Genomic DNA, 27,993 nt, shown 5'->3' with positions numbered 1-27,993 from the left:
CCATTAACCGCGTCACTTCCAACCAGCAGACAATCATCCATCAGACAATACAGACTGTGGACCTGAAGAAAAACTTTATTTCATTTTCGTTCCATTCATCCAGTTATATACACAGAAACAACAACACTATATAAATAAGACAAGAACGATGGAGGGGATACTTAAAGGGCAGCTCTACTTTTCAACAAGTTGATGTGTGGTGTATCAGGTGCAATCGGGATTCGTTGTGCAATCTGCCACCTTTATGACTCTGTATAAGATCAGCCTAGGAACCAGCAGAATAGTGAGTGCAGCTCTGGAGTGTCATACAGGATGTGACTCAGGATAAGTACATATAGAGAGATGTTACTGTTGGAAGGTAGTGTTACCCTGTAAGTATCTTGAGAAGTGGAAAGAAACATAACGTAGCTTATTTCAGATCACATGAACAACACTGATATGTTAAGAACACATTACAATCACCCGGTGTGGTTATACCTGAGATGGGTGCAGTAACCAGACATAACACAATTCTAAGAAACCTACAGTATAATAAAACATGAAAAAAAGTGAAATAACTGCATAACGTGGACATGTGACGAATTATGACTAATGCTCAGTGTGCTGACCCACTAGTGTTACAGTAATGCAGAATAATACACATTTCTCATAGGGATTATATACTGGATGGACCTTCATCAGGTCTACATGAGAGCCACCAATAATGTCCTTAAAGGGCAACACTTGATTATTGTAAAAAGTGGCAGCATAACAAAGATGTGCCATCAACTACTGATAGGTCCCACCCCCCCCCACCCCCCAGGATCCACAGAAGAAGACAACAATGTCCATAAAGAACCTTTTACTTGGCAAACAGATAGATAGATATAAGATAGATGATAGATAGATAGATAGATAGATAGATAGATAGATAGATATAAGATAGATGATAGATAGATAGATAGATAGATAGATATGAGATAGATAGATAGATAGATAGATAGATAGATAGATAGATAGATAATAGATGATAGATAGATAGATAGATAGATAATAGATAGATAGATAGATAGATAGATAGATAGATAGGAGATAGATAGATAGATATGAGATAGATAGATAGATAGATAGATAGATAGATAGATAGATAGATAGATAGATAGATAGGAGATAGATATGAGATAGATAGATAGATATGAGATAGATAGATAGATAGATAGATAGATAGATAGATAGATAGATAGATAGATATGAGATAGATAGATAGATAGATAGATAGATAGGAGATAGATATTAGATAGATAGATAGATAGATAGATAGATAGATAGATATGAGATAGATAGATAGATAGATAGATATAAGATAGATTGATATGAGATAGATAGATATGAGATAGATAGATATGAGATAAATATATAGATAGATAGATAGATAGATAGATAGATAGATAGATAGATATGAGATAGATAGATAGATAGATATGAGATAGATACATAGATAGATAGATAGATAGATAGATAGATAGATAGATTGATATGAGATAGATAGATAGATAGGAGATAGATAGACAGGTTACAAGATATTGAGGTTCACAGTCTTCATTTGCTTCAGGTATTTTTAGAAATTCCCCAGTCCTTCATGTCGATGATGATCGAGTTCTTCTTCATCTTTGGTAAATTAAAAATTTACATTAAAAAAATTAATCCTCAAGTAGTCCGGATCCACGTTATGAAGATTAACAAGGGAAATGTCATTATACGTGATAGAAAACTATAAAAATATCTCTGAAAAGGTTGTGGGGGTGGAGTAGGAACCGTTGGGAAGTCACAGCAACAAAGGCTTCCATTCCATTTAAATCAGTCAACCAATCAGGAGGCTTCTTTAGCAAGGATGATAGATATACTGTAGGTGTAATCTGATTGGTTGTCAAACCCCTCTTTCCGATAAATAAACATGATTTCCAAGGAGAACAGCGGCCATTTCCCTCATGAATCTCCATCTCCATGTTGGAGAATTTCAGTCATGGACACTTTGGTTTCGGAGGCGGTGGGTGCTGTTGGGATATTGCCGTTAGTGTGACCGGGGCGGTTTGTGGATCCCAATAACCAATAGCTTCCTGTTCGATTCTTATTCCATACACAATACCTTACTAAAACGACCAAAGCCACAAGGACAACTCCAGCGACCACTAAACCAACGATCAATCCAATGTTAACGCCAGCTGTAAAGAAAAAAAATACAGGTCAGAACACATTGCACCAATATCTTTTACAAAAAATCTAGAATTCAAATTCTAAAATTATGGATATTTTTAGAACAGTTAACTTCTTATGTAATAACAAGGGGCCTGAGAATGACTTGGAAGAGGCTGCAATACCTGACATGACCTATGGACATAGGTGGCGCCATTTTTTTCTAATCTCTACTAATCACTGGACAAAATTGTCACCACCACATCCTGTGATACCGAATGTGACTTTGCTATACTCACTTTAAACACAACCACATTTTTCACAAATACAGCTAGTGACAGGTTCCCATAGATTTGTATTAACTAAATGCCACCATTCATTTAGCTAAATATTGTTTTCCCCACATCCCCATAAAATAAACTTTGTTATCTTACCTGGCATACAGTCAGTTCTAGCAGTTAGTCAGAGGGAATGTGTCCTCCAGCCCTCATTTCTACTGCTCTCCATGCCCTATTCAGCACTTCATGTCATATGACCAGAGTAATGTCATCTAAGGTCCTTTACCCACTAAGATTTTAAAAATCTACCTCATGTATGTATCTGATCACATGAAATCACAGCAGAATGGAGCATGGTAAGGAGTAGAAGTCCATGTAGGCTGTGATTGCATGCGATCAAATACATGGGGTAAATTTTTCAAATGTTAAAGGACCTTAGATTGGATCCCCCTGGTCACATGACATTTTAAAAAATCTACCTCATGTATGTATCTGATCACATGAAATCACAGCAGAATGGAGCATGGTAAGGACTAGAAGTCCATGTAGGCTGTGATTGCATGCGATCAAATACATGGGGTACATTTTTCAAATGTTAAAGGACCTTAGATTGGATCCCCCTGGTCACATGACATGAATTTCTGAATGGTTAGAATGGGGCATGGGGAGGAGTAGAAATGACTGAGGATGGGAGGACACTCTCCCATCCGACTGCTTCTAGATCTGACTGTATGGCAGGTAAGATAAAGTCGATTTTAATGGAATGTAAAGGGGAAACTATTTTTAGTTGGCATTTGGTTAATTGGTTTCTATGAGAACCTGTTAGTAGCTTATTTTGTGAAAGATGTGGTGACAGGTTCCCTTTAATATCCCAACAGTGATACTCACGTGCCACAACTGTCATCTCCTCAATTTCAAGTGATTGTCCATGTGCATTTCGCACCATGCAAAGGTAGGGTCCTCCATGGGACTGCTCTGCTGCGGAGATTATTATTGAGGTGTTATCTTCAGAGTATTGGACCTCAGCATTATCAGGGATAAGCCAGCGGTAAGCGGGAGAGGGCAAGCCATCTGACTGGCACGTTATGTTGAAGGGATCTCCTATTGTAATTGTCACATTGAATGAAACAGTCACAATTGGGGTCGTTGGTGGATCTAAGGAAACGAGAAAAAAAAATCGGTGAAAAACACTGAAAATGAGTGCTCTGGGGGAGGAGCAAATATGTAGTGGGGGGGGGGTTGAGTGGCGGTATTCTATAGCAATCAATAGTCTTAATATTTTGCAATGATTTCAATAATTCTCAATGGTATGTCAGCGGGTGCAAGGAGTTTATGGAGAGGGCAGCTGGCACCGATAGAGGGTGCTAACCTTTTACATACTGGCCTGCTCGCATTGTAACAGATCCACCATATACTTCAACACAGCTGTATTGCAGTATATAGTAGGAATGATCAGACCCCCTAGGGTTAAAGTACCCTAGGGAGTCCAAAAATATTGTAACAGATCCTCCATATACTTCAACAAGGCTGTATTGCAGTATATAGTAGGAATGATCAGACCCCCTAGGGTTAAAGTACCCTAGGGAGTCCAAAAATATTGTAACAGATCCACCATATACTTCAACAAGGCTGTATTGCAGTATATAGTAGGAATGATCAGACCCCCTAGGGTTAAAGTACCCTAGGGAGTCCAAAAATATTGTAACAGATCCACCATATACTTCAACAAGGCTGTATTGAAGTATATAGTAGGAATGATCAAATCCCCTAGGGTTAAAGTGCCCTAGGGAGTCCAAAAATATTGTAAAAAAAATAATAAAAAAAAAATTAAAATCTCCCCACCTTTCCATAGAACTTATATAAAAATAAATAAACAATATAGATATTGTCGCATCCCAAAAGTCCCGATCTATGCAAATATAAAAAATGGTTATTCCCGGCAGTGAACCCCATAACATAAAATAGCGCTCAGATGTCCGAAAACTCTGTCATTTTGCAACTAATAAAAGTTGAAATAAAAAGTGATTAAAAGGTCATAACAGTCCCACAATTGGTATCAATTTAAACATCATCACATCCCGCAAAAAGTGACACCTTACACAGCTCGGTACGCCAAACTCGGAAAAAGTTATCAGAGTCAAAATATGGCAAAATGAAGAAATTTTATTTTGTACAAAATGGTTGTCACTTATGAAAACCTATTCAAATCTAATAAAACTTATATAAATTTGGAATCCCCGTAATCACACTGACCCCAAGAATAAAGATTTGAGCGCACAGTAAAATACAGAGCCCACAAAAAAATGGTGCCAAAGTGATTCACCATATGGAAAACTACCACCCATAGGAAGTAAAATTGTAAAAGAAGGGGTTAAATTAGCGAAACGTTATTGCAATCATCCCTGAAAAAATATGCTAATTCGCTTCTTTCTAACCTCTATTTCCACCAGGGCGGTGCTAGTGCTGAGCATAACCGGGCAAGTGCCGGGGCCCAGGGCTGCTAGGGGGCCCACTTTAGGCTGTACATATGGAATCCATAGGGGTGAGAGGGGCTGTAGCTAATGAATGCTTAAGCGTTGAGGGGGCTTATATAAAAAAAACATGGAGGGGCTGTTTGGGATGATAAACTAGGGAATATTTTTGGGAACAGGAGACTGAATTTTTAATGCTGCCATATGAGTTGACTGCAAAGGGGCCCACTGAGGCTCTGTCACCCAGGGGCCTACTGATACCTGGAGCCAACTCCGATTTCCACCTAGAAAAAGAAGTGAACTTGGTGAAAGTCGTGCCATATTTTAGATTACAATGGATCACGGGGAGTCCAGAACTTATTATAATAAGTGATGACTACAAATTCCTCTTACAGTCGCCACTGCTGGTTAAACTCAGTATTACATGACTCTTAAAACTCCCAGCATGCCCTTGGCGTTTTTGGCTTTCAGGGCGTTGGACTTACATTCCACGATGACGGTGACAGACTTAGTGTCGTTTCCTTTCTGGTTTGTGGCGTGACAAGTATAAGTCCCGGTCATGTCTTTAGTCACGGCCTCCATGTTACTTATTTGACGTCCATCCTTGCTACATTCTACTGTCGCCTTTGGGTGTCCTTCTGCCTGACAGGAAAACTTTGATTTTCCTTCTACCAGAAGTGGATTTGAGGGGCACAAACTTTCATCAAACTCTGCAGGGGCTGAAATGGAAAAAGAAACACCAAATTTCACATTTTATAGATGAAGAACAAATCACATGACCATAACAACCAATCACGTGACCGTAACAACCAATCACGTGACCATAACAACCAATCACATGACCATAACAACCAATCACATGACCATAACAACCAATCACATGACCATAACAACCTTTCACGTGACCATAACAACCAATCACATGACCATAACAACCAATCACATGACCATAACAACCAATCACGTGACTATAACAACTAATCACATGACCATAACAACCAATCACATGACCATAACAACCAATCACATGACCATAACAACCAATCACATGCCATAACAACCAATCACATGACTATAACAACCAATCACATGGCCATAACAACCAATCACATGACCATAACAACCAATCACATGACCATAACAAACAATCACGTGACCATAACAACCAATCACATGACCATAACAACCAATCACATGACCATAACAACCAATCACATGACCATAGCAACCTTTCACGTGACCATAACAACCAATCACATGACTATAACAACCAATCACATGACTATAACAACCAATCACATGACCATAACAACCAATCACATGACCATAACAACCAATCACATGACCATAACAACCAATCACATGACCATAACAACCAATCACAATCTCTCCATGTCTGGCATGAATAATGACTTCACCGCACGTACCATAAACCTCCAGGGTCCGTGTTATTTCGCTGAATAGGTCTGTATTTCCGATTATATAAGCCGTGCAGGTGACAGGAAGGCGTGGGGTTCCCCTGCATGCAGTGAAGGTATGGGTGCTTGCGGACTTCTCCAAACTCTTCTCATCATCACCGTATACAGCAATGGTGACATTATAAGCCTCTGGATTCCCATTAGTTACATAACAAGACGCAGTCACGTTCTCCCACCGGTCTACCACGTTTGAGGATAAAGCAAAGTTTATAATTGGTAGTTCTGTAAAAAAAGCATTAAGAAAATTTACTATAAATATAGGAAGGGGGGTAAGATCTACCATCACTTTCATGTTGTCATCTAAAGCCAGGGCTGGCGTTTCGTAGGGCAATGATTCTGGCGTCCTAGGGGCGGTCTTCACGACCCTCAATCTTATCAATCTGACATCAAGGACATTGAGATGTAGGTCAAAACTAAACCTGTATAACAAGGTTTATCAACAGTTGACTCAATCTTTGAGACAATGTGGGTACCGGCTCCAACAAGTCCCTCAACCGGTCATCCATGATGAAGATCACATCATCTTCCCATTTTCGATAGAAAGGAAACGGGAATTCATCTTCAAGAATTTGCCCAAAAGCCAGGAGTACAGAATGTTACTATCTACAGTAAGGGTCTCATATTGAGTAGATGAAGCGTGCCTCAACTGTAAATAATGATAGAAAAACCTTCCACTCTAATCAAACTCATTGTTGAGCTGCTCAAAGGTTTTCAAATGACCATCCTGCATGATTTGAGCTATGATGACCGCATCCCTGTTGTCTCCAGGGAGAGAAACCTTCTAGACTGAATATTTCCAGAAGTTTGTGGTTATGCCACTAGGGGCAGTACTCCATTGTGGGGCACAGTTGCATTAGGTCCTTGAATGAGGACCAGATCTAAGACAAAGTAAGGTCTGAGTAGTAATAGTAGTAGTCCTTTCTGGATACAGACCTTACTTTGATGCCTCCTCACCAGATACCTCAAGTAGGTTGTATCCAAAAACCACTCTACAGTTACTAATAAAACCCTACTTTGAGGCCTGTACGTGACATCACCGGGGTTGTATACAGAAAGGACTACTACTGTTAATATTAAAACCTCACATTGAGACCTTCTCATGAGATACCTCAAATACAGGCTATAAATATGTACTCATAAGTAGTGTCACCGGGATCAGACTGGCCAAGAGGAGAAACAGATGATCCTCAATTAGTCCCAAGCTCTTTTATGTTCCATAATGGCCAGAGGTTGGCCAGCAGAAGACAATGCAATTTGGAGCCTAGTTAGGATGGAATGGTGAACATCAGAACAACTTTGTCTGGGGGAGGCAAAGGAAACCCAGTCCGACAATGGGTCTCAGAAGTCACTTGATGACCTGTCATGACCTGTGCTACTCCATGAAGGACAAGTTAAATGTGGAGTCCACTGTGACAAAAATATTCTTGAGGTTTGAAGGCCAAATAAATATTCTGCCCACAAAGCTATGGTTCAGGATGAAAGATTGGACATCATGGTAGAACTTGAGTCACAGAGAAGATTGTTGTGGCTTCCCTAGTGAATGAAAGCCCTGACAAGTGTGAACATATTACTAGTTTTTTTCCTTTGTCAAATATGTCAACATTTATAGCAGGTGTCAAATTAGCAAATGGAATACACTAATATTTATATTTTAAAAAGTTAGTAATGAAATATGAATTCAGTAATCCTTAAAAAGTACCTTTTACCATCTCCAACATTTTGCATCCTTTACTGTACTTGACTGATTGTCTAGGGCCCAACATTCCTCAGCAATTATTTAGGTTATGTTCAGTACCCAATGGGGCACATTTCCGTCGGTTTCCCAAATTTTTCCGTTTTGTGCTGAATTGCCCCGGGTTTTTGGCACACGTGATCGGATTGTGGCGCATCGGCGCCGGCTTGCATGCGACACAAATCGGGGGGGCGTGGCCATTGGACAACCCGACTGATTCGGACATACTGCGGAATTTAAAAATCAAATTGTGTCGCAAGATCAGCACTCACATGCACCGGGAAGAAGAAGGTGAACTCCGGCGGACCTCAGCGGGGAAGCGACACATGCAGGAAATTGGACGTGAATCTTAGTGAATCGCGGCAGACCCGAATCCTCGTCAGACATTCTGGATCGGCGGCGTCAACGGGGCGGGTAAATAAATGTGATCGATCTTGTTGAAATGGTAACAGTTGTGATCATCGCATTGGAAATTTCCATTACAAACTTTGGTGGATGCCTGGGCCTACTGTATTTTGAGGGATCTATGGTGATGTGAATAATTTACTCTGTGTTGAACAAGTTGATGTAGATCATAGAGGCCTTTGGTGAGTCATCGGTCTACATACACATGGTGCCAACCCTGTACACACCATCAATGCACAAAGTTTTTACTCTATTTTGGGGAGTATGGACACTTTGGGGCAGATTTACATACCCGGTCCAGTCGCGATCCAGCGGTGCGTTGTCCGACGTGGATTTGGGTTCTGCCGGGATTCACTAAGGTCCAGCTGCTGCGCCAAGGTCCACCGGAGTTCACCTTCTTCTTCCCGGTGCATGTAAGTGCGTGATCTTGCGACACAAATCGATTTTTTCGAATCCGTCGGGTTGTCCGACGGGCACGTCCCTGATTTCTGTCGTGTGAAAGCCGTCGTCGGTGCACCACAATCCGATCGCGTGCGCCAAATTCCCGGGGCAATTTGGCGCAAATCGGAAATATTCGGGGAACCCGACGAAAGAGCGCGATTCGGACCCTTAGTAAATGAGCCCCTACCTCAGAGAAAAGATAAGAGCTGAATTACTGTATAGATGACTAATCATGGCTCCAGTGGGTTCAGATACCGAGCGTATAACAAGAACCCCCAAATCTTTATATGGTCAGACCCCAACAACTTACCATAAACATTGACCTCCGCCTCATTTTCATTGTAAAAGTTAAATAATTGAGCTTCACATCTGATGGATTTCAACCCTGGATCGGAATAATTCGCCCACAGTTGGGTCGTGGCCTTTATGGCTCCATCTTTTGCCAAACTTTCAACATCATATGGGGTATCTTCAACAACCATCTTAATGTTGATATTTTCTGGGGGAAATCCATTGGCAACAGTACATTCTGCATTGAACTGGGTATTAAGTTCTATCCATTTAGGCACATCTAGAACAGGTTTTGGAAGTGCTGAAATGAAAACATGAAAAAGGTATCAGTGCAAGATATCAGACACTCTAAATAAAAAATACTACTGATCCCGCAAAAAACAAGCCCTCTTACAGCAACTGAATAGACAAAGTTATAGGTCACATTGGTAAAAATAGTGCTAAATTTTAAATAGCTGGACCTGTTTTATGAAGGGGAGGGTAGTACCAGAAGAAGATACCAAGGTTTCCATCCAACCTAAGGCTGCCCATAATCCAATGGCTGCATCTTATTTTGGAAGGATAAAATTCCCTAGTTCCCCTCCCACAAAGTGAAAACTATTTGAATTTTGTCTTCCGGTAACGACCACTAAAGGGCGCTAGAAGCATACAGCTCTTATTGAACGTGATCATGATTTTGTATACAGTGAGCACCCCCTAGTGGTGGCAAGGGTTGACAATCTTTTACTTTTTGTCAAGTCCCTTTGGGGTTTCCACCCGTGACGGGTAAGCACTGATCTTTATTAGCAGATAAATTTCACCCCTCCAGGCCTCCAATTTTATAATATTTTTTACATTTTCGGTGAAAATTCATAACAATTTGACCACCAATAGGTGAAGACAAACATATAACTGGCAGGAATGTCCTCCTACTTACCGTAGGTCTGTACAGTAATCTCAGGGGACTTGGTTCTCTTTTGCTCCCGCCCGAGTTGTAGGATGGCCTCACAGGAGAAGTTCATGTCGTTGTCACCGCGACTAGCAGTAAATGTATATACATGACTCACAGTCCTTTTGTCCAACACGTGGGGTCCTCCATATGACTTGCTGTCAATGACATCTCCTCCTCTGGTGATATTGATGGTAAGAAGCTCCTGAGGAGCCACATCATGAACCGTACAGTTGATCGTAGACTCTTTTTCTTCCTCCAGCAGAGGCTGAATGTCTATAGTGACTTTGGAAGGCAGAGCTGGAAGGACATGAAATATGACTGAGTATATGATGAGTCTGTAAGAAGAATCTTAGACCCAGGTAAGGCAGAGTGCTACTGATCTACTGTATCTATGGGCACAACACAGTACTACTACTCCTATCCTGTATATATGGACACAGCACAGTACTACTACTCCCATCCTGTATATATGGGCACAGTACCACTACTCCTATCCTGTATATATGGACACAGCACAGTACTACTACTCCTATCCTGTATATATGGGTACAGCACAGTACTACTACTCCTATCCTGTATATATGGGCACAGCACAGTACTACTACTCCCATTCTGTATATATGGGCACAGTACCACTACTCCTATCCTGTATATATGGACACAGCACAGTACTACTACTCCTATCCTGTATATATGGACACGGCTCAGTACTACTCCTATCCTGCATACATGGGCACAGCACAGTACTACTACTCCTATCCTGTAGATATGGGCACAGTACAGTACTACTACTCCTATCCTGTATATATGGGCACAGTACAGTACTACTACTCCTATCCTGTATACATGGTCACAGCACAATACTGCTACTCCTATCCTGTATATATGGGCACAGTACAGTACTACTACTCCTATCCTGTATATATGGGCACAGCACAATACTGCTACTCCTATCCTGTATATATGGGCACAGCACAGTACTACTGCTCCTATCCTGTATATATGGGCACAGCACAGTACTACTACTCCTATCCTGTATATATGGACACGGCTCAGTACTACTCCTATCCTGCATACATGGGCACAGCACAGTACTACTACTCCTATCCTGTATATATGGGCACAGTACAGTACTACTACTCCTATCCTGTATACATGGGCACAGCACAGTACTACTACTCCTATGCTGTATACATGGGCACAGCACAATACTGCTACTCCTATCCTGTATATATGGGCACAGTACAGTACTACTACTCCTATCCTGTATATATGGGCAGAGCACAGTACTACTACTCCTATCCTGTATATATGGGCACAGTACAGTACTACTACTCCTATCCTGTATATATGGGCACAGCACTGTACTGCTACTCCTATCCTGTATAGATGGGTACAGCACGGTACTACTACTTCTATCCTGTATATATGGACACCGCACACTACTACTGCTCATATACTGTATATGGGCATAGCACAGTACTACTACTCCTATCCTGTATATATGGGCATAGCACAGTACAGTTACTCTCAACCTGCATATATGGACACAGCAAAGAACTGCTTTGGTAGTCTTACCCTGTATAAATGGGCAGGACCACTAATCCTATCCTTTATATATAAATACTCCACAGTACTACTAATGTTATTCTGTATTAATGAGCACTCTGTGCTACAACTTTTACCCTGTATATATGGACCTTACACAATATACTAAGGACTCGTTCAGACAGCCGTTGTGAGGCTGTATTTATGCGGCTGGATACATGTCCCCATAGACTCCTATACTCATCCCTCCTCCTCTACAGCGCGCCGTTGTGTGCTCGTTCATCTGAATATAGCCTTATCCTGTATATATGTGCAATACTACTACTCTTATCCTGTATATATGAGCACTAGAAAGTAGTACTAAAGGTATTCAGTATATATGGGTACAGTGTAGCATATACTACTCTCATGGCTGTATATAAGTACTGCTCGTTACTTTTAATGTTATACTGTATCTATTGGGCTAATTGGTCTATTGAAAGTTGAAACTCATCCTGCAAAATATAAGCCCTCATCTAAATATGTCAATGGAAAAACAAAAAGTTATAACTAGATATGTTTAAAGGCCTAAAATGGCCTAGAAATTAAGTGGCAATCTTTAAAAAAATTCCCTGATTGTATTTTTGTTATATACGGAAATACTTACCGTACGCCATGACCGTGATGGGACTTTTTTTATCGTCTTGGTCTGGTGAAAGGTAGCAGTACATTGTTGACATCTCCCAGTCATCGACAACTACTTCTGTTGCCACCCAGTTGGTCCCATTCGCATTGTCTTTCTTAAATAATCTAGTTTCGAAGTAAGTTTTGGGATCGGGTGTAGAACAATTCACCCAGACAGCTTCATTTAACAGAGCGAAGACCTCCGGAGTTAGGGCCTTGAACTCCACAGGGTCGTCAGATCTCACTGCAAGAGAAACCACAAGGCATCAATATCATAAAAATAATGACCACAAATCACACAACCATCTTACCCAGTGATGGTGAACATTTTAGACACAGTGGGGCTCATTAACTAAGGGTCCGTCGGACGCACTTTTGTCGGGTTTCCCGAATATTTCAGTTTTGCGCTGAATTGCCCCGGGATTTTAGCGCACGCCATCGGATTGTGGCGCATCGGCGGTGGCTTGCACGCAACAGAAATAGGGGGGCTTGGCCGTCGGGACAACCCGACGGATTCGGACAAACAGCGGAAATTAAAAAAGTTTTTGTGTCGCAAATTCAAGCACTCACATGCACCAGGAAGAAGCATGTGAACTCCGGCGGACCTCGGCGCAGCAGGACACAGGAAGGAACTTGGAAGCACGATCTTAGTGAATCGCGCCGGACCCAAATCCACGACGGACAACGCACCACGGGGATCGCAATGGGATGGGTAAGTAAACGTGCCCCAAAGTGCCCAAAAACCTACTTATTTATCATTAATTGCTAACATGGAAAGTTAAGCAGTAACTTCTTAGTAACTTTTCTGCTCTAAATTGTAAAAGTGTCCTGAGGAACGCAATGCATTATGGGAAGGAACGTTAATTTGGATTATCATTGTAGCATCCCTCCAGTTAGCAGGAAGAATCGAGGTTCCTGCAGTAGGTTCTCCAATGATATTTCAGCTCTGTCCACATCTCCTTACTCCTCCTCCAGCCACAGGCAAAATACAAAATAGCCATATGCACCGTTGTCCTGGGACTGCAGGGGGAGTCCTTAAAATTTCACCACTAGGAGCTGCTTACTAAAATAAGCAGCTACTAGTGCTTGAACAAACGCCGCAGTGTTAGAAGGATAGCGTTACCAGAAACCTCTTCCCGGACCGCCCCGCTCGCTCCATAGGGTGGTGGTGACTGCCATGCGTCATGCGGCAGTCAACGCCCCAAACCACGCCACAACCCCGTCCCCTCATGAATATGTCGGACAGCTTTGTGAGCGGTCCGACGATTACACTGTACCCCGCCGCAGTGATTCCGGTAACGCTATCCTTCTAACACTGCGGCGTTTGTTCAAGTACTAGGAGCTGCTTAGTTTAGTAAGCAGCTCCTAGTGCCGAAATTTTGGGTGACATGTCCTCTTTAAGTCCTGTCCAGCTTTCAGAGAGGGCTCAGAGTGCTGCCTCTGGCACCCGTTGCAGAGGTTCGCCACCACTGATCTAACCCTATCAAATAATGTAACCCCTCCAGGACAAAACTTGCCCCTGAACAGAATATATAATGTTATCAAAGCTTGATAGTGTATTCCAAAATGGTGAAGGCTTCTAGTATAACCATAACAAGGTCAGAGATGAGATAGAAAGTTACCATCCTATATAAGATCTGGAGAACCAGGTGAAAGTGATCACCATCATGCTTCAATGGAAAAATCAACTTGGACTTCTCCTGGTGTTGGCCAACCTACCAAACTAAGGAAGTCAAGGTCCTTGATAAGATAGGTGACCAAGAGCCCAATGGTTACTCTGGATCAGCTCCAAAGATCATGTTTGCAGATGATAGAAATTTCCAAAGATCAATCATCACTACAACACTCCACGAGCTGGAATTTGCCAAGAAGTACTCTGATCAATTTCTTTGGTGTGAGGAAACCAATATTGAATGCCTTTTGTGCCCTCAATTTTAAGTATAATGTCTAGAGGAAACCAGGCACTCCTCATCAACTACCCAATACAATCCCTGGAGTGAACACAATAGTGGAAGCATCATGCTCAAGGGTTTAGGAAAATCGAATGATGATATGTATGTTCTTTATGAAAACCTACTTTACAGGAAGTCCTTGTCACCAGCAGATGTTTCATCATTAGTTAATGGGTAACCTGGACCTCTCAAGAGCCAAACTGACCCCAAGTTATGTCTGAGACAGAGAAAATCTGTGGTACACAGTGCTTTTGTAGAGCACTTCCAGATGTTATACGAAGCTGTGGGCTGTTTGTGGTCTATAGCTATGGAGACACATTTGTCTACATAGGAGTGGTGGAGTGGCTGTACACTGCACCATCCACTACAACTTTGACTCCTTTCATGTTAAAGATAATCATCTTGGGTAGCTCATCCATAAATGTGACTTGGAACAATTTAGGATATACTTGGTTTTGTAGTTTCTGATGGGTACTAATCTGCAACATCCCCCACCGGGGCCTAGCCTTTTCTTGGGGCCTGGAGGCAGCCGGGGCCCGCAGTACCTGAGTGGCTGGCGGTTGCGGCCTAGGCACACTAGTGTCACGGTGCTTGGTATGGGGAACCGGAGGGCTGTCCTACAGCCTGGCAGGTCTCCAGCAGGGTGGTGTTGACAAGAAATGATGAGGGAGAGGCTGCTATAGCGGATCTCCCTGGGGCAACCCTTCGGTGTCTAGAGTATGGGTCTCTGTGTGGTGGACAGGGTGCCCGTGATGGTGACAGCCGTAGTAGCAGGGATCAGACGGAGGCAGAGGTTGAACAAAAACAACTTACAGTTCTTTATTGGAACCAACAGGAACAGTAGCAACGTGCCTTGACAAATGGTAGAATGCTGGAGATGCAGTTGGAGGGAGCCACAGGAGTAGATCACCAGCCTGGATGCAAGGGCAGGCTGGGAGGTAGCTGTGTCCTATTAGGATGCTTCAGCTTGTCCTGGGTTGCTTCAGATATCACCCTTGAAGGTAGGATGATATCCCTTTCTCTCACTGACTAACTCACTACACTCAGGCAGGGAGCTGGGCTCACCTGCTTTGGTCTGTCTTCCTGTCTAACTAGACTAGACTGCTCTGTTCAGACTCCTGGGTCTGACTGACTGAACTCTAGAACTTTCCTGACCAGGGGTTTTATTACTCGCCACTGGTCAGGTGGTGGCTACTCCTCCAATAGCATCCCAGCTTACAGATACAGTAGGATAACACATGTGATTGGTTAACACATATTACATCACATTTAACTATTAACTCCTGCCTTACCAGGCAGACTCTACCGCTGCAGTGCTCATCTGCGTTATGTAGTGACCTGCTGTGGGGTTGATCAGAACCTACACAGGCTGCAAGCTACATGATGGGACATATTCGCAACAACCCCTCTGCCTTGCATCGGCGAGGGTGTTGCAAATAGGTCAGTAAAGTTGAGTATAAAGGGAATCGAGAAATTGAAGGAACTGTCACATTCAATGGAGGAAACCTGATGATATGGGTTTGTCTCACAGCCAAAGGTGAATGCTTGACCAGGATTGATGGAGGTCTCAGTGCTAAGATATAAGTATCATACAAGATGTATCCTACAAGAATGATGACATTACGTACATTGTGCCTGTGACAGGCCTATCACTGGCCTTTGGGGTCATGATGTACTACCACGGAAACTGCTGACTCCAAGTATCGTATCTGCCATCATTTGTCTCTGATCTTAACAGACTGGAGATCCAGGAGGAGAGCATCATTTTTTCAATCTTAGTTTAAGTCCCATTAAATCTTCTCAACCCCACCCACCCCCGTATTCTCAAACACCACAGGGCTTTGTACCTCAATGAACATCCTTACAAGAATATTATTAGAAAAGTTGAGCGCCAGAAGCAGTCAACCTTCTCATTTCTGCTCTACCCGATACATCTCTTCTTCCATTACCTTAGAAATTCCATAGTTTTCTTTTATTCGGCAGAAATTTCAAAAACATTAGGTGCCAACATCAGTAGGGACCACAATTAGACTAGATCAGTTACTTAAAATAGACTTGTAGTCAACTGAATAATGTTTTTCATTGTTGACCAATTACTATGTCAAGTAATTTTGGAATTCGTATACCCCTAGGCTCTGTACGATGGATCAAATTTCTCATTGTATCTATGGCCTACTGTTCTTGAAAGAGGCATATGGTTGTTATACCAGGCCCAATCCAGGGACAAGTGGGGCAATGTTTATGGAAGGAGGACACCATGTTCTTCTAATTGTCTACTTCACCTTTGTGTTGACCACAATTTTAATAAGTTTACATATTTAGGTGGATATAACGTAGAACTAGTGAGAGGTAAGGGTGGTCAGAGGCGAGCAGCTGGCTTCACTTACTGTCGCAGTGTTTAGTAGTGATGGAAACCCCCATGAGATGCTTCCCATACCTAACATACTCCAGATGCCCTCTCACACGGCATCCCTAATCTCACACCCAGCAATAGAAAGAAATGCAAAGCATCCAAAATTAGGGTCAGAATCTACCCAACCCCCGCTTACTGCACTCTTAGAGCTCTACTATTATAAGTGACACAAAGGTGGACATGTCTGCTTTAGGAAAAGCTTGACAACAAGCCTCCGGATCCTCTTTTCCTAGAGCTCTGTCTTGTTATGTTCCTCTGTTATTCCTAGAAACGTATGAATAAATTGTCATCTAGGCGTTACCAGTTGGGGGCATGTCCCTTATACACACTCTGGCACTGTCCAATCAGTGCCTCTCATGTGACACTGCATAGAGACACACCTCTGTGACTAGAGAAAAAAGTAATTGATCATTTGTTCATGAAAAATAAGAGAGAAACACAGCATTTTAAGAAAAAAATCCTGAATTATTTGATGAAAAATTCTAGTATTTACTAAAAACAGACATGTAGTGAGGGACTAATGTGCCTCCGTATGTAGTCTGATCCCTCAATCCCGTTTCAGTCCACGTTTTCTGCCATGTTGCTTTAGCCGAGGGTTCAGATGGAAAAATTACATTATCTACTACTATAACTACACATGACTACCGGGATTGTTTGTAGTCTGTTGCCATAGAGACATCCTTTTGATTAACAGTCTGCACCATCGAGAGTTTCGTTATAAATAATTAATATTTTTTTCTGAATTTAGGAATTGAGGAGACTATAAGGACATATATAAAAAATATTGTCTTCCTGGACAATCCCTTTAAGGGAAATCTTGCATTTTTTTTTTACATCCTACAGCTGAGGTTCTCGTTTTCAGGATTTTTTGCATACCTAACACAACTTATGGGCAAAGCAATCTGGGCCCTGAGGAAGCAACAGTCAGGAAGAGGAAGGCGTCTTGGCCCAGATTACTTACAGCTACTTGTGGTGCAGTTTATAGTCTGTGATTATGTTACAAAACTAAGAAAAATCACACAGAAATGCAGAAGTCCTATCTGTGCCTTCTATAAGTTACAAATTATTTAAAGAGGACCTGTCACCAGAAATTTATCACTCACACCAAAATACCTGCTGGTAAAGGGTTAAAAGTCCTAAAAATATCACCTATCTGCCACTGAGGCATTGCACATTAATTACAGCTGTTTTTCTCATGTGTATAGAAGAGTCAATTTCTGAATATAAGAGTCATGTTTTCTCCCGGCGGCAGTGAACCCCGCCTCCTTCTTTTTATTGACAGTTCAGTGTATGTTCACATATCAGCCTGTGCATAAAGGAAGTCCTCTCCCTGTCCACTTCCTGTCCTTACCAGAATGCTGTCCCTCTCACTGCACGGTAAATCAGCACTGTGTAGGAAACAGCAGATGCAGGTCCTTCACCCTTTAAAGTCTTGTAGAATGCAAATGAGAACCAACCCCATTAAAAATTGGTGATTCATAGTGAAGTCCAAGGTGTCATATGGGACAAGGTGTGAAAAGTGCAGGCCTGTGTGTAGGGTGTGGGCCTAGCTGTCAGAGTATCGGCCTAGGTGACATGTGTGGGCTTATTGTGTAGGTCCACTTCCTGGTGGGTCACATTGGTAACCCATTTGGTTGCTTTTTCTCTCATTGACAAAAAAAGTCAAAAATATCTCCGTCCATTGAAGAAAATGCCGAAGTAGGCAGTTTTGAGTCACATCCTGTATGTCAATGGAAAGTTATGTATAGTCATAGATGATGATGTTCTGGTTTATTATAGAAAGCCCCTTTCAAAAACAGAAAGGAACAGGCCATAGATACATTGAGGAACCTGCTCCATCCTACAGAGTCTAGGGGGTGGATAAACATTATGAACAGTATTGACATTATTCAGCTCCACAACCTATTTGTATAATGTATACAGGTGGTCCCCTACTTAAGGACACCCGACTTACAGATTAAACCTAGTTACAGACGGACCTCTCTGCCCACTGTGACCTCTGGTGAAGCTCTCTGGATGTTACTATAGTCCCAGGCTGCAATGATCAGCTGTAAAGTGTCTGTAATGACATTTAATTGATATTCTTTGTTCCCATTACAGCAAATAAATTTGAAAATCCAATTGTTACTGGGACAAAAAAAAATTTGCCTTGAGGTACAATGATAAACTATACAGTTCCGACTTATATACATATTCAACTTAAGAACAAACCTAAATAACGAGTATCAGACCACTGAAAATCTACCAAGACCCGGCTGTCCCTCTAAACTTTCATCTCAAACAAGAAGAAGACTGATCAGAGATGCAGCCAAGAGACCCAGGATCCCTCTGGATGAGCTGCAGAGTCTACAGCCGAGGTGGGAGAGTCTGTCCATAGGACAACAAGCAGTCATACAAGGCATAAATCTGGTCTTTATGGAAGACAAGAAGAAGCCATTTCTCAAAGATATCCATAAAAAGTCTTGTTTAAAGTTTGCCAAAAGCCACAGGGAGACACCAAACATGTGGAAGATGCTCTGCTCAGATGAAACCAAAATCCAACTTTTTGGCCACAATGCCAAACGATCGAACACAGCTCATAACCCTGAATGCCCCATTCCCCACTGTCACACATGGTGGGGGCACCATCCCCACTGTCACACATGGTGGGGGCACCATCCTGACTGTCACACATGGTGGGGGCACCATCCCCACTGTCACACATGGTGGGGGCACCATCCCCACTGTCACACATGGTGGGGGCACCATCCCCACTGTCACACATGGAGGTGGCACCATCCCCACTGTCACACATGGTGGGGGCACCATCCCCACTGTCACACATGGAGGTGGCACCATCCCCACTGTCACACATGGTGGGGGCACCATCCCCACTGTCACACATGGTGGGGGCACCACCCCCACTGTCACACATGGTGGGGGCACCATCCCCACTGTCACACATGGAGGTGGCACCATCCCCACTGTCACACATGGTGGGGGCACCATCCCCACTGTCACACATGGTGGGGGCACCATCCCCGCTGTCACACATGGTGGGGGCACCATCCCCACTGTCACACATGGTGGAGGCACCATCCCCGCTGTCACACATGGTGGAGGCACCATCCTCACTGTCACACATGGAGGTGGCACCATCCCCACTGTCACACATGGAGGTGGCACCATCCCCACTGTCACACATGGTGGGGGCACCATCCCCACTGTCACACATGGTGGGGGCACCATCCCCACTGTCACACATGGTGGGGGCACCATCCCCACTGTCACACATGGTGGGGGCACCATCCCCACTGTCACACATGGTGGGGGCACCATCCCCACTGTCACACATGGGGGGGGCACCATCCCCACTGTCACACATGGAGGTGGCACCATCCCCGCTGTCACACATGGTGGAGGCACCATCCCCACTGTCACACATGGAGGTGGCACCATCCCCACTGTCACACATGGTGGGGGCACCATCCCCACTGTCACACATGGTGGGGGCACCATCCCCACTGTCACACATGGAGGTGGCACCATCCCCACTGTCACACATGGAGGTGGCACCATCCCCACTGTCACACATGGTGGGGGCACCATCCCCACTGTCACACATGGTGGGGGCACCATCCCCACTGTCACACATGGTGGGGGCACCATCCCCACTGTCACACATGGTGGGGGCACCATCCCCATTGTCACACATGGTGGGGGCACCATCCCCACTGTCACACATGGTGGGGGCACCATCCCCACTGTCACACATGGTGGGGGCACCATCCCCACTGTCACACATGGTGGGGGCACCATCCCCACTGTCACACATGGTGGGGGCACCATCCCCACTGTCACACATGGTGGAGGCACCATCCCCACTGTCACACATGGTGGGGGCACCATCCCCACTGTCACAGATGGTGGTGGCACCATTCTCACTGTCACACATGGTGGTGGCACCATCCCCACTGTCACACATGGTGGGGGCACCATCCCCACTGTCACACATGGAGGTGGCACCATCCCCACTGTCACACATGGTGGGGGCACCATCCTCACTGTCACACATGGAGGTGGCACCATCCCCACTGTCACACATGGTGGGGGCACCATCCCCACTGTCACACATGGTGGGGGCACCATCCTCACTGTCACACATGGAGGTGGCACCATCCCCACTGTCACACATGGGGGGGGCACCATCCCCACTGTCACACATGGAGGTGGCACCATCCCCACTGTCACACATGGTGGGGGCACCATCCTCACTGTCACACATGGAGGTGGCACCATCCCCACTGTCACACATGGTGGGGGCACCATCCCCACTGTCACACATGGTGGGGGCACCATCCTCACTGTCACACATGGTGGAGGCACCATCCCCGCTGTCACACATGGGGGGGGCACCATCCCCACTGTCACACATGGAGGTGGCACCATCCCCACTGTCACACATGGAGGTGGCACCATCCCCACTGTCACACATGGGGGGGGGGCACCATCCCCACTGTCACACATGGTGGTGGCACCATCCCCACTGTCACACATGGTGGGGGCACCATCCCCACTGTCACACATGGTGGGGGCACCATCCCCACTGTCACACATGGAGGTGGCACCATCCCCGCTGTCACACATGGTGGAGGCACCATCCCCGCTGTCACACATGGTGGAGGCACCATCCCCGCTGTCACACATGGTGGAGGCACCATCCCCACTGTCACACATGGTGGGGGCACCATCCTCACTGTCACACATGGAGGTGGCACCATCCCCGCTGTCACACATGGAGGTGGCACCATCCCCACTGTCACACATGGAGGAGGCACCATCCCCACTGTCACACATGGAGGTGGCACCATCCCCACTGTCACACATGGAGGAGGCACCATCCCCACTGTCACACATGGAGGTGGCACCATCCCCACTGTCACACATGGTGGGGGCACCATCCCCACTGTCACACATGGAGGTGGCACCATCCCCACTGTCACACATGGTTAAAGGTGATGGGGAGATGGATGAAGCCAAAATATAGGACCATTCTGGAAGAAAACCTGTTGGAGTTTGCAAAAGACCTGAGACTGGGAACAGAGATGTATCTTCCAACAAGACAATGATAATCTACAAGACAAGGAAAATCTACAATGGAAGGTTCCCAAATAAATGTATCCAGATGTTAGAACGACCAAGTCCCAGTCCAGACCTGAATCCAATTGAGAATCTGTGGAAAAAGCTGAAAACTGCTGTTCACCAACGCTTCACCCAACCTCCCGAAGCTCCAGATGTTCTCCAAGGAAGAATTGGCAAGAATTTCAGTCTCTCGATGTGCAAAACTGATAGAGACCTGATACCCCAAGCGACTTTCAGCAAAAAAAGTGGTGTTACAAAGTATAAGTATATGAGAGTATATACAGTATAAGTATGAGGGGGCTGAGTAATATTGTACGCCCCTCTTTTCAATTTATTAGTTTTTACAAAAGTTTAAAATATCCAATAAATTTCATTCCACTTCACAATTTTGTCCCACTTGTTGTTGATTCTTCACCAACAAATGTCAATTTTATATCTTAACTGTTGAAGCCTGAAATGTGGCAAAAAGTAGAACAGTTCAAGGGAGCTGACAGTAACAAGTATGTAGATGTCTGTAGATGTTGGTGGAGGGCAGCTTGTTGGCTAGGACTGGAGTGGCTGGCTTGGTTGCGGCCTGAAGCATGTGTCATGGTGGCACGCTGTTCCCAAACATGGGCCAGCAGGATCAAACAACAGCAAGAACAGGTAACATAATCCTTGGTAGGAATAGCGGGTCTGTCAGTGGGTGACTGTGGTAGTAATATCTCCAGCACAGGACCAGGGGTTTCTCTCTGGCTGATATAAATATCCTTTTTGTAGAGGAGCTGGATGAGCTCTGCTGCATGGGCAGCTGGATTTGGTGCTAGCTTCTGGGTGCCAGGGATAATCGTCTGTGCACTAAGCAGGAACTCTAACCTTTCTCCTGACAGGTTGGTGGTGAGAGAAAGACTCAGGGATGAAGCTCTGAGGAAAGATTCCAACCTGTCTCCTGACATGTGGTGGCTGAACCAACTCTAACTTGGCCCTATAATGCATATACTCATTTCCCCATCCATGTCTCCCCTGTTAAGAGCACCAGACAATATGTCTCCAATCTGCATTTAACTTCTTAAGTTGCCAAAAAACTCACTTGCTAAGATGTCTCTCAACAGCCAAACACAGAAGTGCCTGCCCTTCCGGGAGCCTTGGAGCGGAGTCTTCCTTTCCGTATACAATCCATGAAGGTTAGTAAGTATGCATTGTATTGTTTACCACCAAAGGGTAGGTTCAGAGGCGGAAAATCCATGGAAGTAGCAAGACCAGGATGTGGAAGAGAAGGTCATTACTGTGTTATGGGCATTGGGGCGCTGATATTTCCCTTTAAGGATCGGGATACAGTTTGACATCCGCCTCAATAGAAGTTTATTTAAGAAAGTTCCTAGAACTTCACCTTGAAGCCTGCTCCATTTGGACAAGAAGGAAAGGTCTGAGGACAACTTGACGCCTTACTGTCATTGTGGAGGGGTGGCGGGAGCTGCAGAGCTGTGGTGGCCCCATTCGTGTTACAGCCGTGCTGCAATGGCCAGGATCGGAGCTAACTCTAATACCAGCCTTGTAACCTCTCAGATGCTGCTGATAATGCTGACCATGGCATCAGTGTGAATAAAGGGGGGGCTCACTCTAAGCCCACTGGCTTGCTCATGACAGGACAGTGAGTAGTGATAGGGTGTAAAAGCTTCATGGTCCGTCATGTATTGGAACCGGAGGTAGTACACTGAGTGTATATAGACATCTATTACAGAGATATGATATACATTTATTATTTGTCTCAAACTTTATAATTCCTGGCAGGTTTTCCTTCCATAAGAAATAGAAAAAAGTATAGTTCTGAGATGATAGATTGATATGCTATGGAACCGTTCTAGTTGCCCTTGGAAACCAATCAGAGCTCAGCTTTCATTTTCCCACAGCTGTTATAAAATTAAAGCTGTGCTCTGATTGGTTTCCATGGGCAACTAGAACAGTTTTACCTCATAAACTTGATGATAAATCTCCCCCATAGAATGGATATATAGATAGACAGACGGACGGACAGACAGATAGGAGATAGATAGATAGATAGATAGATAGATAGATAGATAGATATGAGATAGATAGATAGATAGATAGATAGATAGATATGAGATAGATAGATAGATATTAGATAGATAGATATTAGATAGATAGATAGATAGATAGATAGATAGATATGAGATAGATAGACAGATAGATAGATAGATATTAGATAGATAGACAGATAGATAGATAGATATTAGATAGATAGATAGATAGGAGATAGATAGATAGATATTAGATAGATAGATAGATAGATAGATAGATAGATATGAGATAGATAGATAGATAGATAGATAGATAGATAGATAGATAGATATTAGATAGATAGATAGATAGATAGATATGAGATAGATAGATAGATATTAGATAGATAGATATTAGATAGATAGATAGATAGATAGATAGATAGATAGATAGATAGATAGATAGATAGATAGATAGATATGAGATAGATAGACAGATAGATAGATAGATATTAGATAGATAGATAGATAGGAGATAGATAGATAGATAGATAGATAGATAGATATGAGATATATAGATAGATATTAGATAGATAGATAGATAGATAGATAGATAGATAGATAGATAGATAGATACAAGATATATAGATGATAGATAAGATTGATAGATACTGCACACAAGTAAGAGATAGACAGATACTAGATAAATATGTGACAGATAGATAAGTAGATAGATAGACAGATAGATAGATATGAGATAGATAGATAGATATGAGATAGATAGATATTAGATAGATATGAGATATATAGATAGATAGATATGAGATAGATAGATATGAGATATATAGATATGAGATAGATAGATATGAGATAGATAGATAGATAGATAGATAGATAGATAGATAGATAGATAGATAGATATGAGATATATAGATATGAGATAGATAGATATGAGATAGATAGATAGATAGATATGAGATAGATAGATAGATAGATAGATAGATAGATATGAGATAGATAGATATTAGATAGATAGATAGATAGATAGATAGATAGATAGATATGAGATATATAGATATGAGATAGATAGATATGAGATAGATAGATAGATAGATATGAGATAGATAGATAGATAGATAGATAGATATGAGATAGATAGATATTAGATAGATAGATAGATAGATAGATAGATAGATAGATAGATAGATAGATAGATAGATAGATAGATAGATAGATAGATATGAGATAGATAGATATGAGATATATAGATAGATAGATAGATAGATAGATAGATAGATAGATAGGAGATAGATAGATATGAGGTAGATATGAGTTAGATACTGTAGAAGTGTGAGATAGACAGATGATACATACTGTAGATAGGTGGGTACTAGATAAATATATGTAAGACAGATAATAGATTAGAAACATATGATTTAGATTCATAGATTGATGAGATCATCTATAGGTTAGATAGAAGAGATAAATCACAGATACTGTAGATGGACCGATTGATATGACCAGGACAGATAGTAGATAGATCATAGATACTGTAGATAGATACATATACAGACTGATAGATATAATATGGGCAGATAGTAGATGTATAATAGATACATCCATCTCTCATATCTCTGTGACACATTTCTGAGTAGACATTGGTGGATATGAATGAACAGAACGCTACTCCTCATGTTTGGGTCATGGTGGGGGCTCAGGACCGGGCAGGCAGTCAACCAGTGGGTGATTTGGGTCTCTGCCCAGAACTGCACCCTCAGCATCAATAAAGCATTAACAAAACCCTCTGCAGCTCCACTTAACCCCTGTTCTGCTGGATCACCAGTTACTGACTAGTTTACAGGGATGACACTGCAGTATTCTGTGACTTGTTACACGAGTGGCCTTTACTAGCTGATACCTACCACACCCACAGTAAGTGGTGCTGAATGACCGGCATGTGTTACAGTGTGCGCTCACTCAGCCCTGCTACATGTGTGCCAGACTAATAGACGTCAATCATTTACTATCAGTCCTACCTTGGTGCAGCAGTGTAACGGTACACAAAGCGAGAAGCATCTGGGAGGTCCTCATGGCGCGGCAGCTGAGGGGTTAATTCCGGATGGTGGGTACAGAGATGATGAGGGTAGAGGAGACGGGCACAGCCTGGTAATGTCCTGGTTGTAGTCTTCTGTAGACTGACTGTCTTATCTACTCCAGACTCAATCCAGCTCTCTCCTTCCTTCAGTGTCCCCCCCTGTAGAGTGCCAGCCCCTAATAGGGCGAGGGGGCGGTATGGGGGGTGTATATAGGAAGTCTCACTGATACTTTGTAACTAGTATTCACCGCCTGCACTCTTTAAGTACTGCTGCGGTCTCTCTACCTATATCCTGGCGTCTCTCTACGTATATCCTGACGTCACTTTTCCTATATCCTCTCTCTCTGTCTATATCCAGATGTCTCGTCTTCCCTCCATGTGCTCGCAGACCCTTCCTCTCCTTTGTAAGTCTCGCTCACATGCAGGCTCTCTTTTTTTTGTAGGAGGGAGGTGAAGAGTGATTGGAGCTTTGGGGGATTTCCTCATCACAAAAGGAATTTCCCAAACAAGTCACCACCGTTATACATTAGTCATATATTATACTCCGTACATGAGGAGAAAGTTCACTGGCTGCTTTCATTTTTACCTACAGCCAAATCAAATACAAACCCATTACTTAATGAAGACCCTACAAATGAATATGGACCCCTTAAACAAATATAGACCCTTCCCGAAGTAATACTGTTTAGTAAAACTTATATGAACTTCATTTGAGACCCCTTTAAATAACACAGATTCCACACTAAACCCCTAAACTACGAGATATTTCAGACCCTGTAAACAAATATGGGCCCCAGACCAGAACAAATATAGACTTTAGACTCTACCACAAAGTTATACTGATTGCAGAGTAGACGCATAAACATGTGTGAACTTTATATAATAGGGACTTAAATAATAGGGACTCCACACCAGACCCCTAAACTTATATAGAATTCAGACCCTGTGAATGAATATGGACCACAGACCAGAACCCTAAATAAATATAGATCCTCACATAAAGTAATAGTGGTTCCAGAGCAGACGCCTAAACATGTATGAACTTCAGATAGGACCCCCTTAAATAATACAGACTCCACACCAGGCCCCTAAACTAATAAAGACTTCTATATTTAATCGACCCTCTAATAGACTCCAGATCAGACCTCTACATAAATATGGACCTTCCAAAATAGTAAAACTGGACTCCAAACTAGAACCCCCAAATTAACATATCCCAAAAACAGACCCCTCCCCAACAATGAGGGTTATTTACTTACCCGGTCCTGTCGCGATCCAGCGGCGCTTTCTCCGACGAGGATTCGGGTCTTTCGGCGATTCACTAAGGTCGTGCGCCTGATGTCCACTGGGTGTCGCTTCTGTGCTGAAGTCCGCCGAGGTCCGCTGGAGTTCACCAACCGATTTCCCGATGCATGTGAGTGACTGATTTTGTGACACAATTAGTTTTTTAAATTCTGCAGTTTTTCCGAATCCGTCTGGATTTCCGACGGCCATGTCCCCTGATTTCTGTCACGTGAAAGATTGCGCCAAAATCCGATCGCGTGCGCCAAAGGGACAGAATTCGGCGCAAAACGGAAAAAAACTGGAAACCCGACGAAAGTGCGGCCGTGGAGCCCTTAGTACACAAAACCCTAATAAATGCAGGCCATAGATCCTCTAAAGTAATACAGACCCCAGACCGGGGATCAAGGAGAATTTATTGTGGCTTTCAATCTCCTAATTCCATCAGGGATAGCTGTATCATATCAATATTCAAAGCCTTGATTTTTGTGGGACAAGGTGTAGATTTTTTTAGGTATCATTTGAAGAAGATGAATATTTAAAATCCAAATTGATATAATTTAAATTTGTAGGCCTAATTTCGGGAAAAATTGTCTAAATAAGGAGAAATTTTTATGACATGTGGGCTAAGGTATCACACAATACAAGAATTCCTGAGATGTAGAATTCCTGAGAACTTCACCCCCCTCCGCACTCACCCTGTACACGTAGATGTATGACTGCT

General features: G+C 43.2%; 2 protein-coding genes across 4 annotated transcripts in view; both read right to left on the bottom strand.

Annotated features, from left to right (window-relative positions):
* PDE4A (phosphodiesterase 4A) overlaps positions 1-27,993 on the bottom strand; it is an 873,456-nt gene that overhangs the window by 584,833 nt on the left and 260,630 nt on the right. The gene's annotated exons all lie outside the window — the stretch shown is intronic.
* LOC140128090 (intercellular adhesion molecule 1-like) lies at positions 56-26,415 on the bottom strand. The gene is made up of 8 exons (XM_072149473.1): positions 25,930-26,415; positions 12,394-12,654; positions 10,185-10,496; positions 9,288-9,569; positions 6,349-6,621; positions 5,407-5,640; positions 3,339-3,605; positions 56-2,201 (listed from the first exon to the last, which is right to left on the bottom strand). The coding sequence occupies exons 1-8, from the start codon at positions 25,982-25,984 to the stop codon at positions 1,966-1,968; spliced, it is 1,920 nt and encodes a 639-aa protein (XP_072005574.1). The 5' UTR covers positions 25,985-26,415; the 3' UTR covers positions 56-1,965.

The sequence above is a fragment of the Engystomops pustulosus genome, chromosome 4 (assembly GCF_040894005.1).
Source record: "Engystomops pustulosus chromosome 4, aEngPut4.maternal, whole genome shotgun sequence".
NCBI classification, from domain to species: Eukaryota; Metazoa; Chordata; class Amphibia; order Anura; family Leptodactylidae; genus Engystomops; species Engystomops pustulosus.
This window is presented reverse-complemented; position numbering and strand designations above follow the sequence as displayed.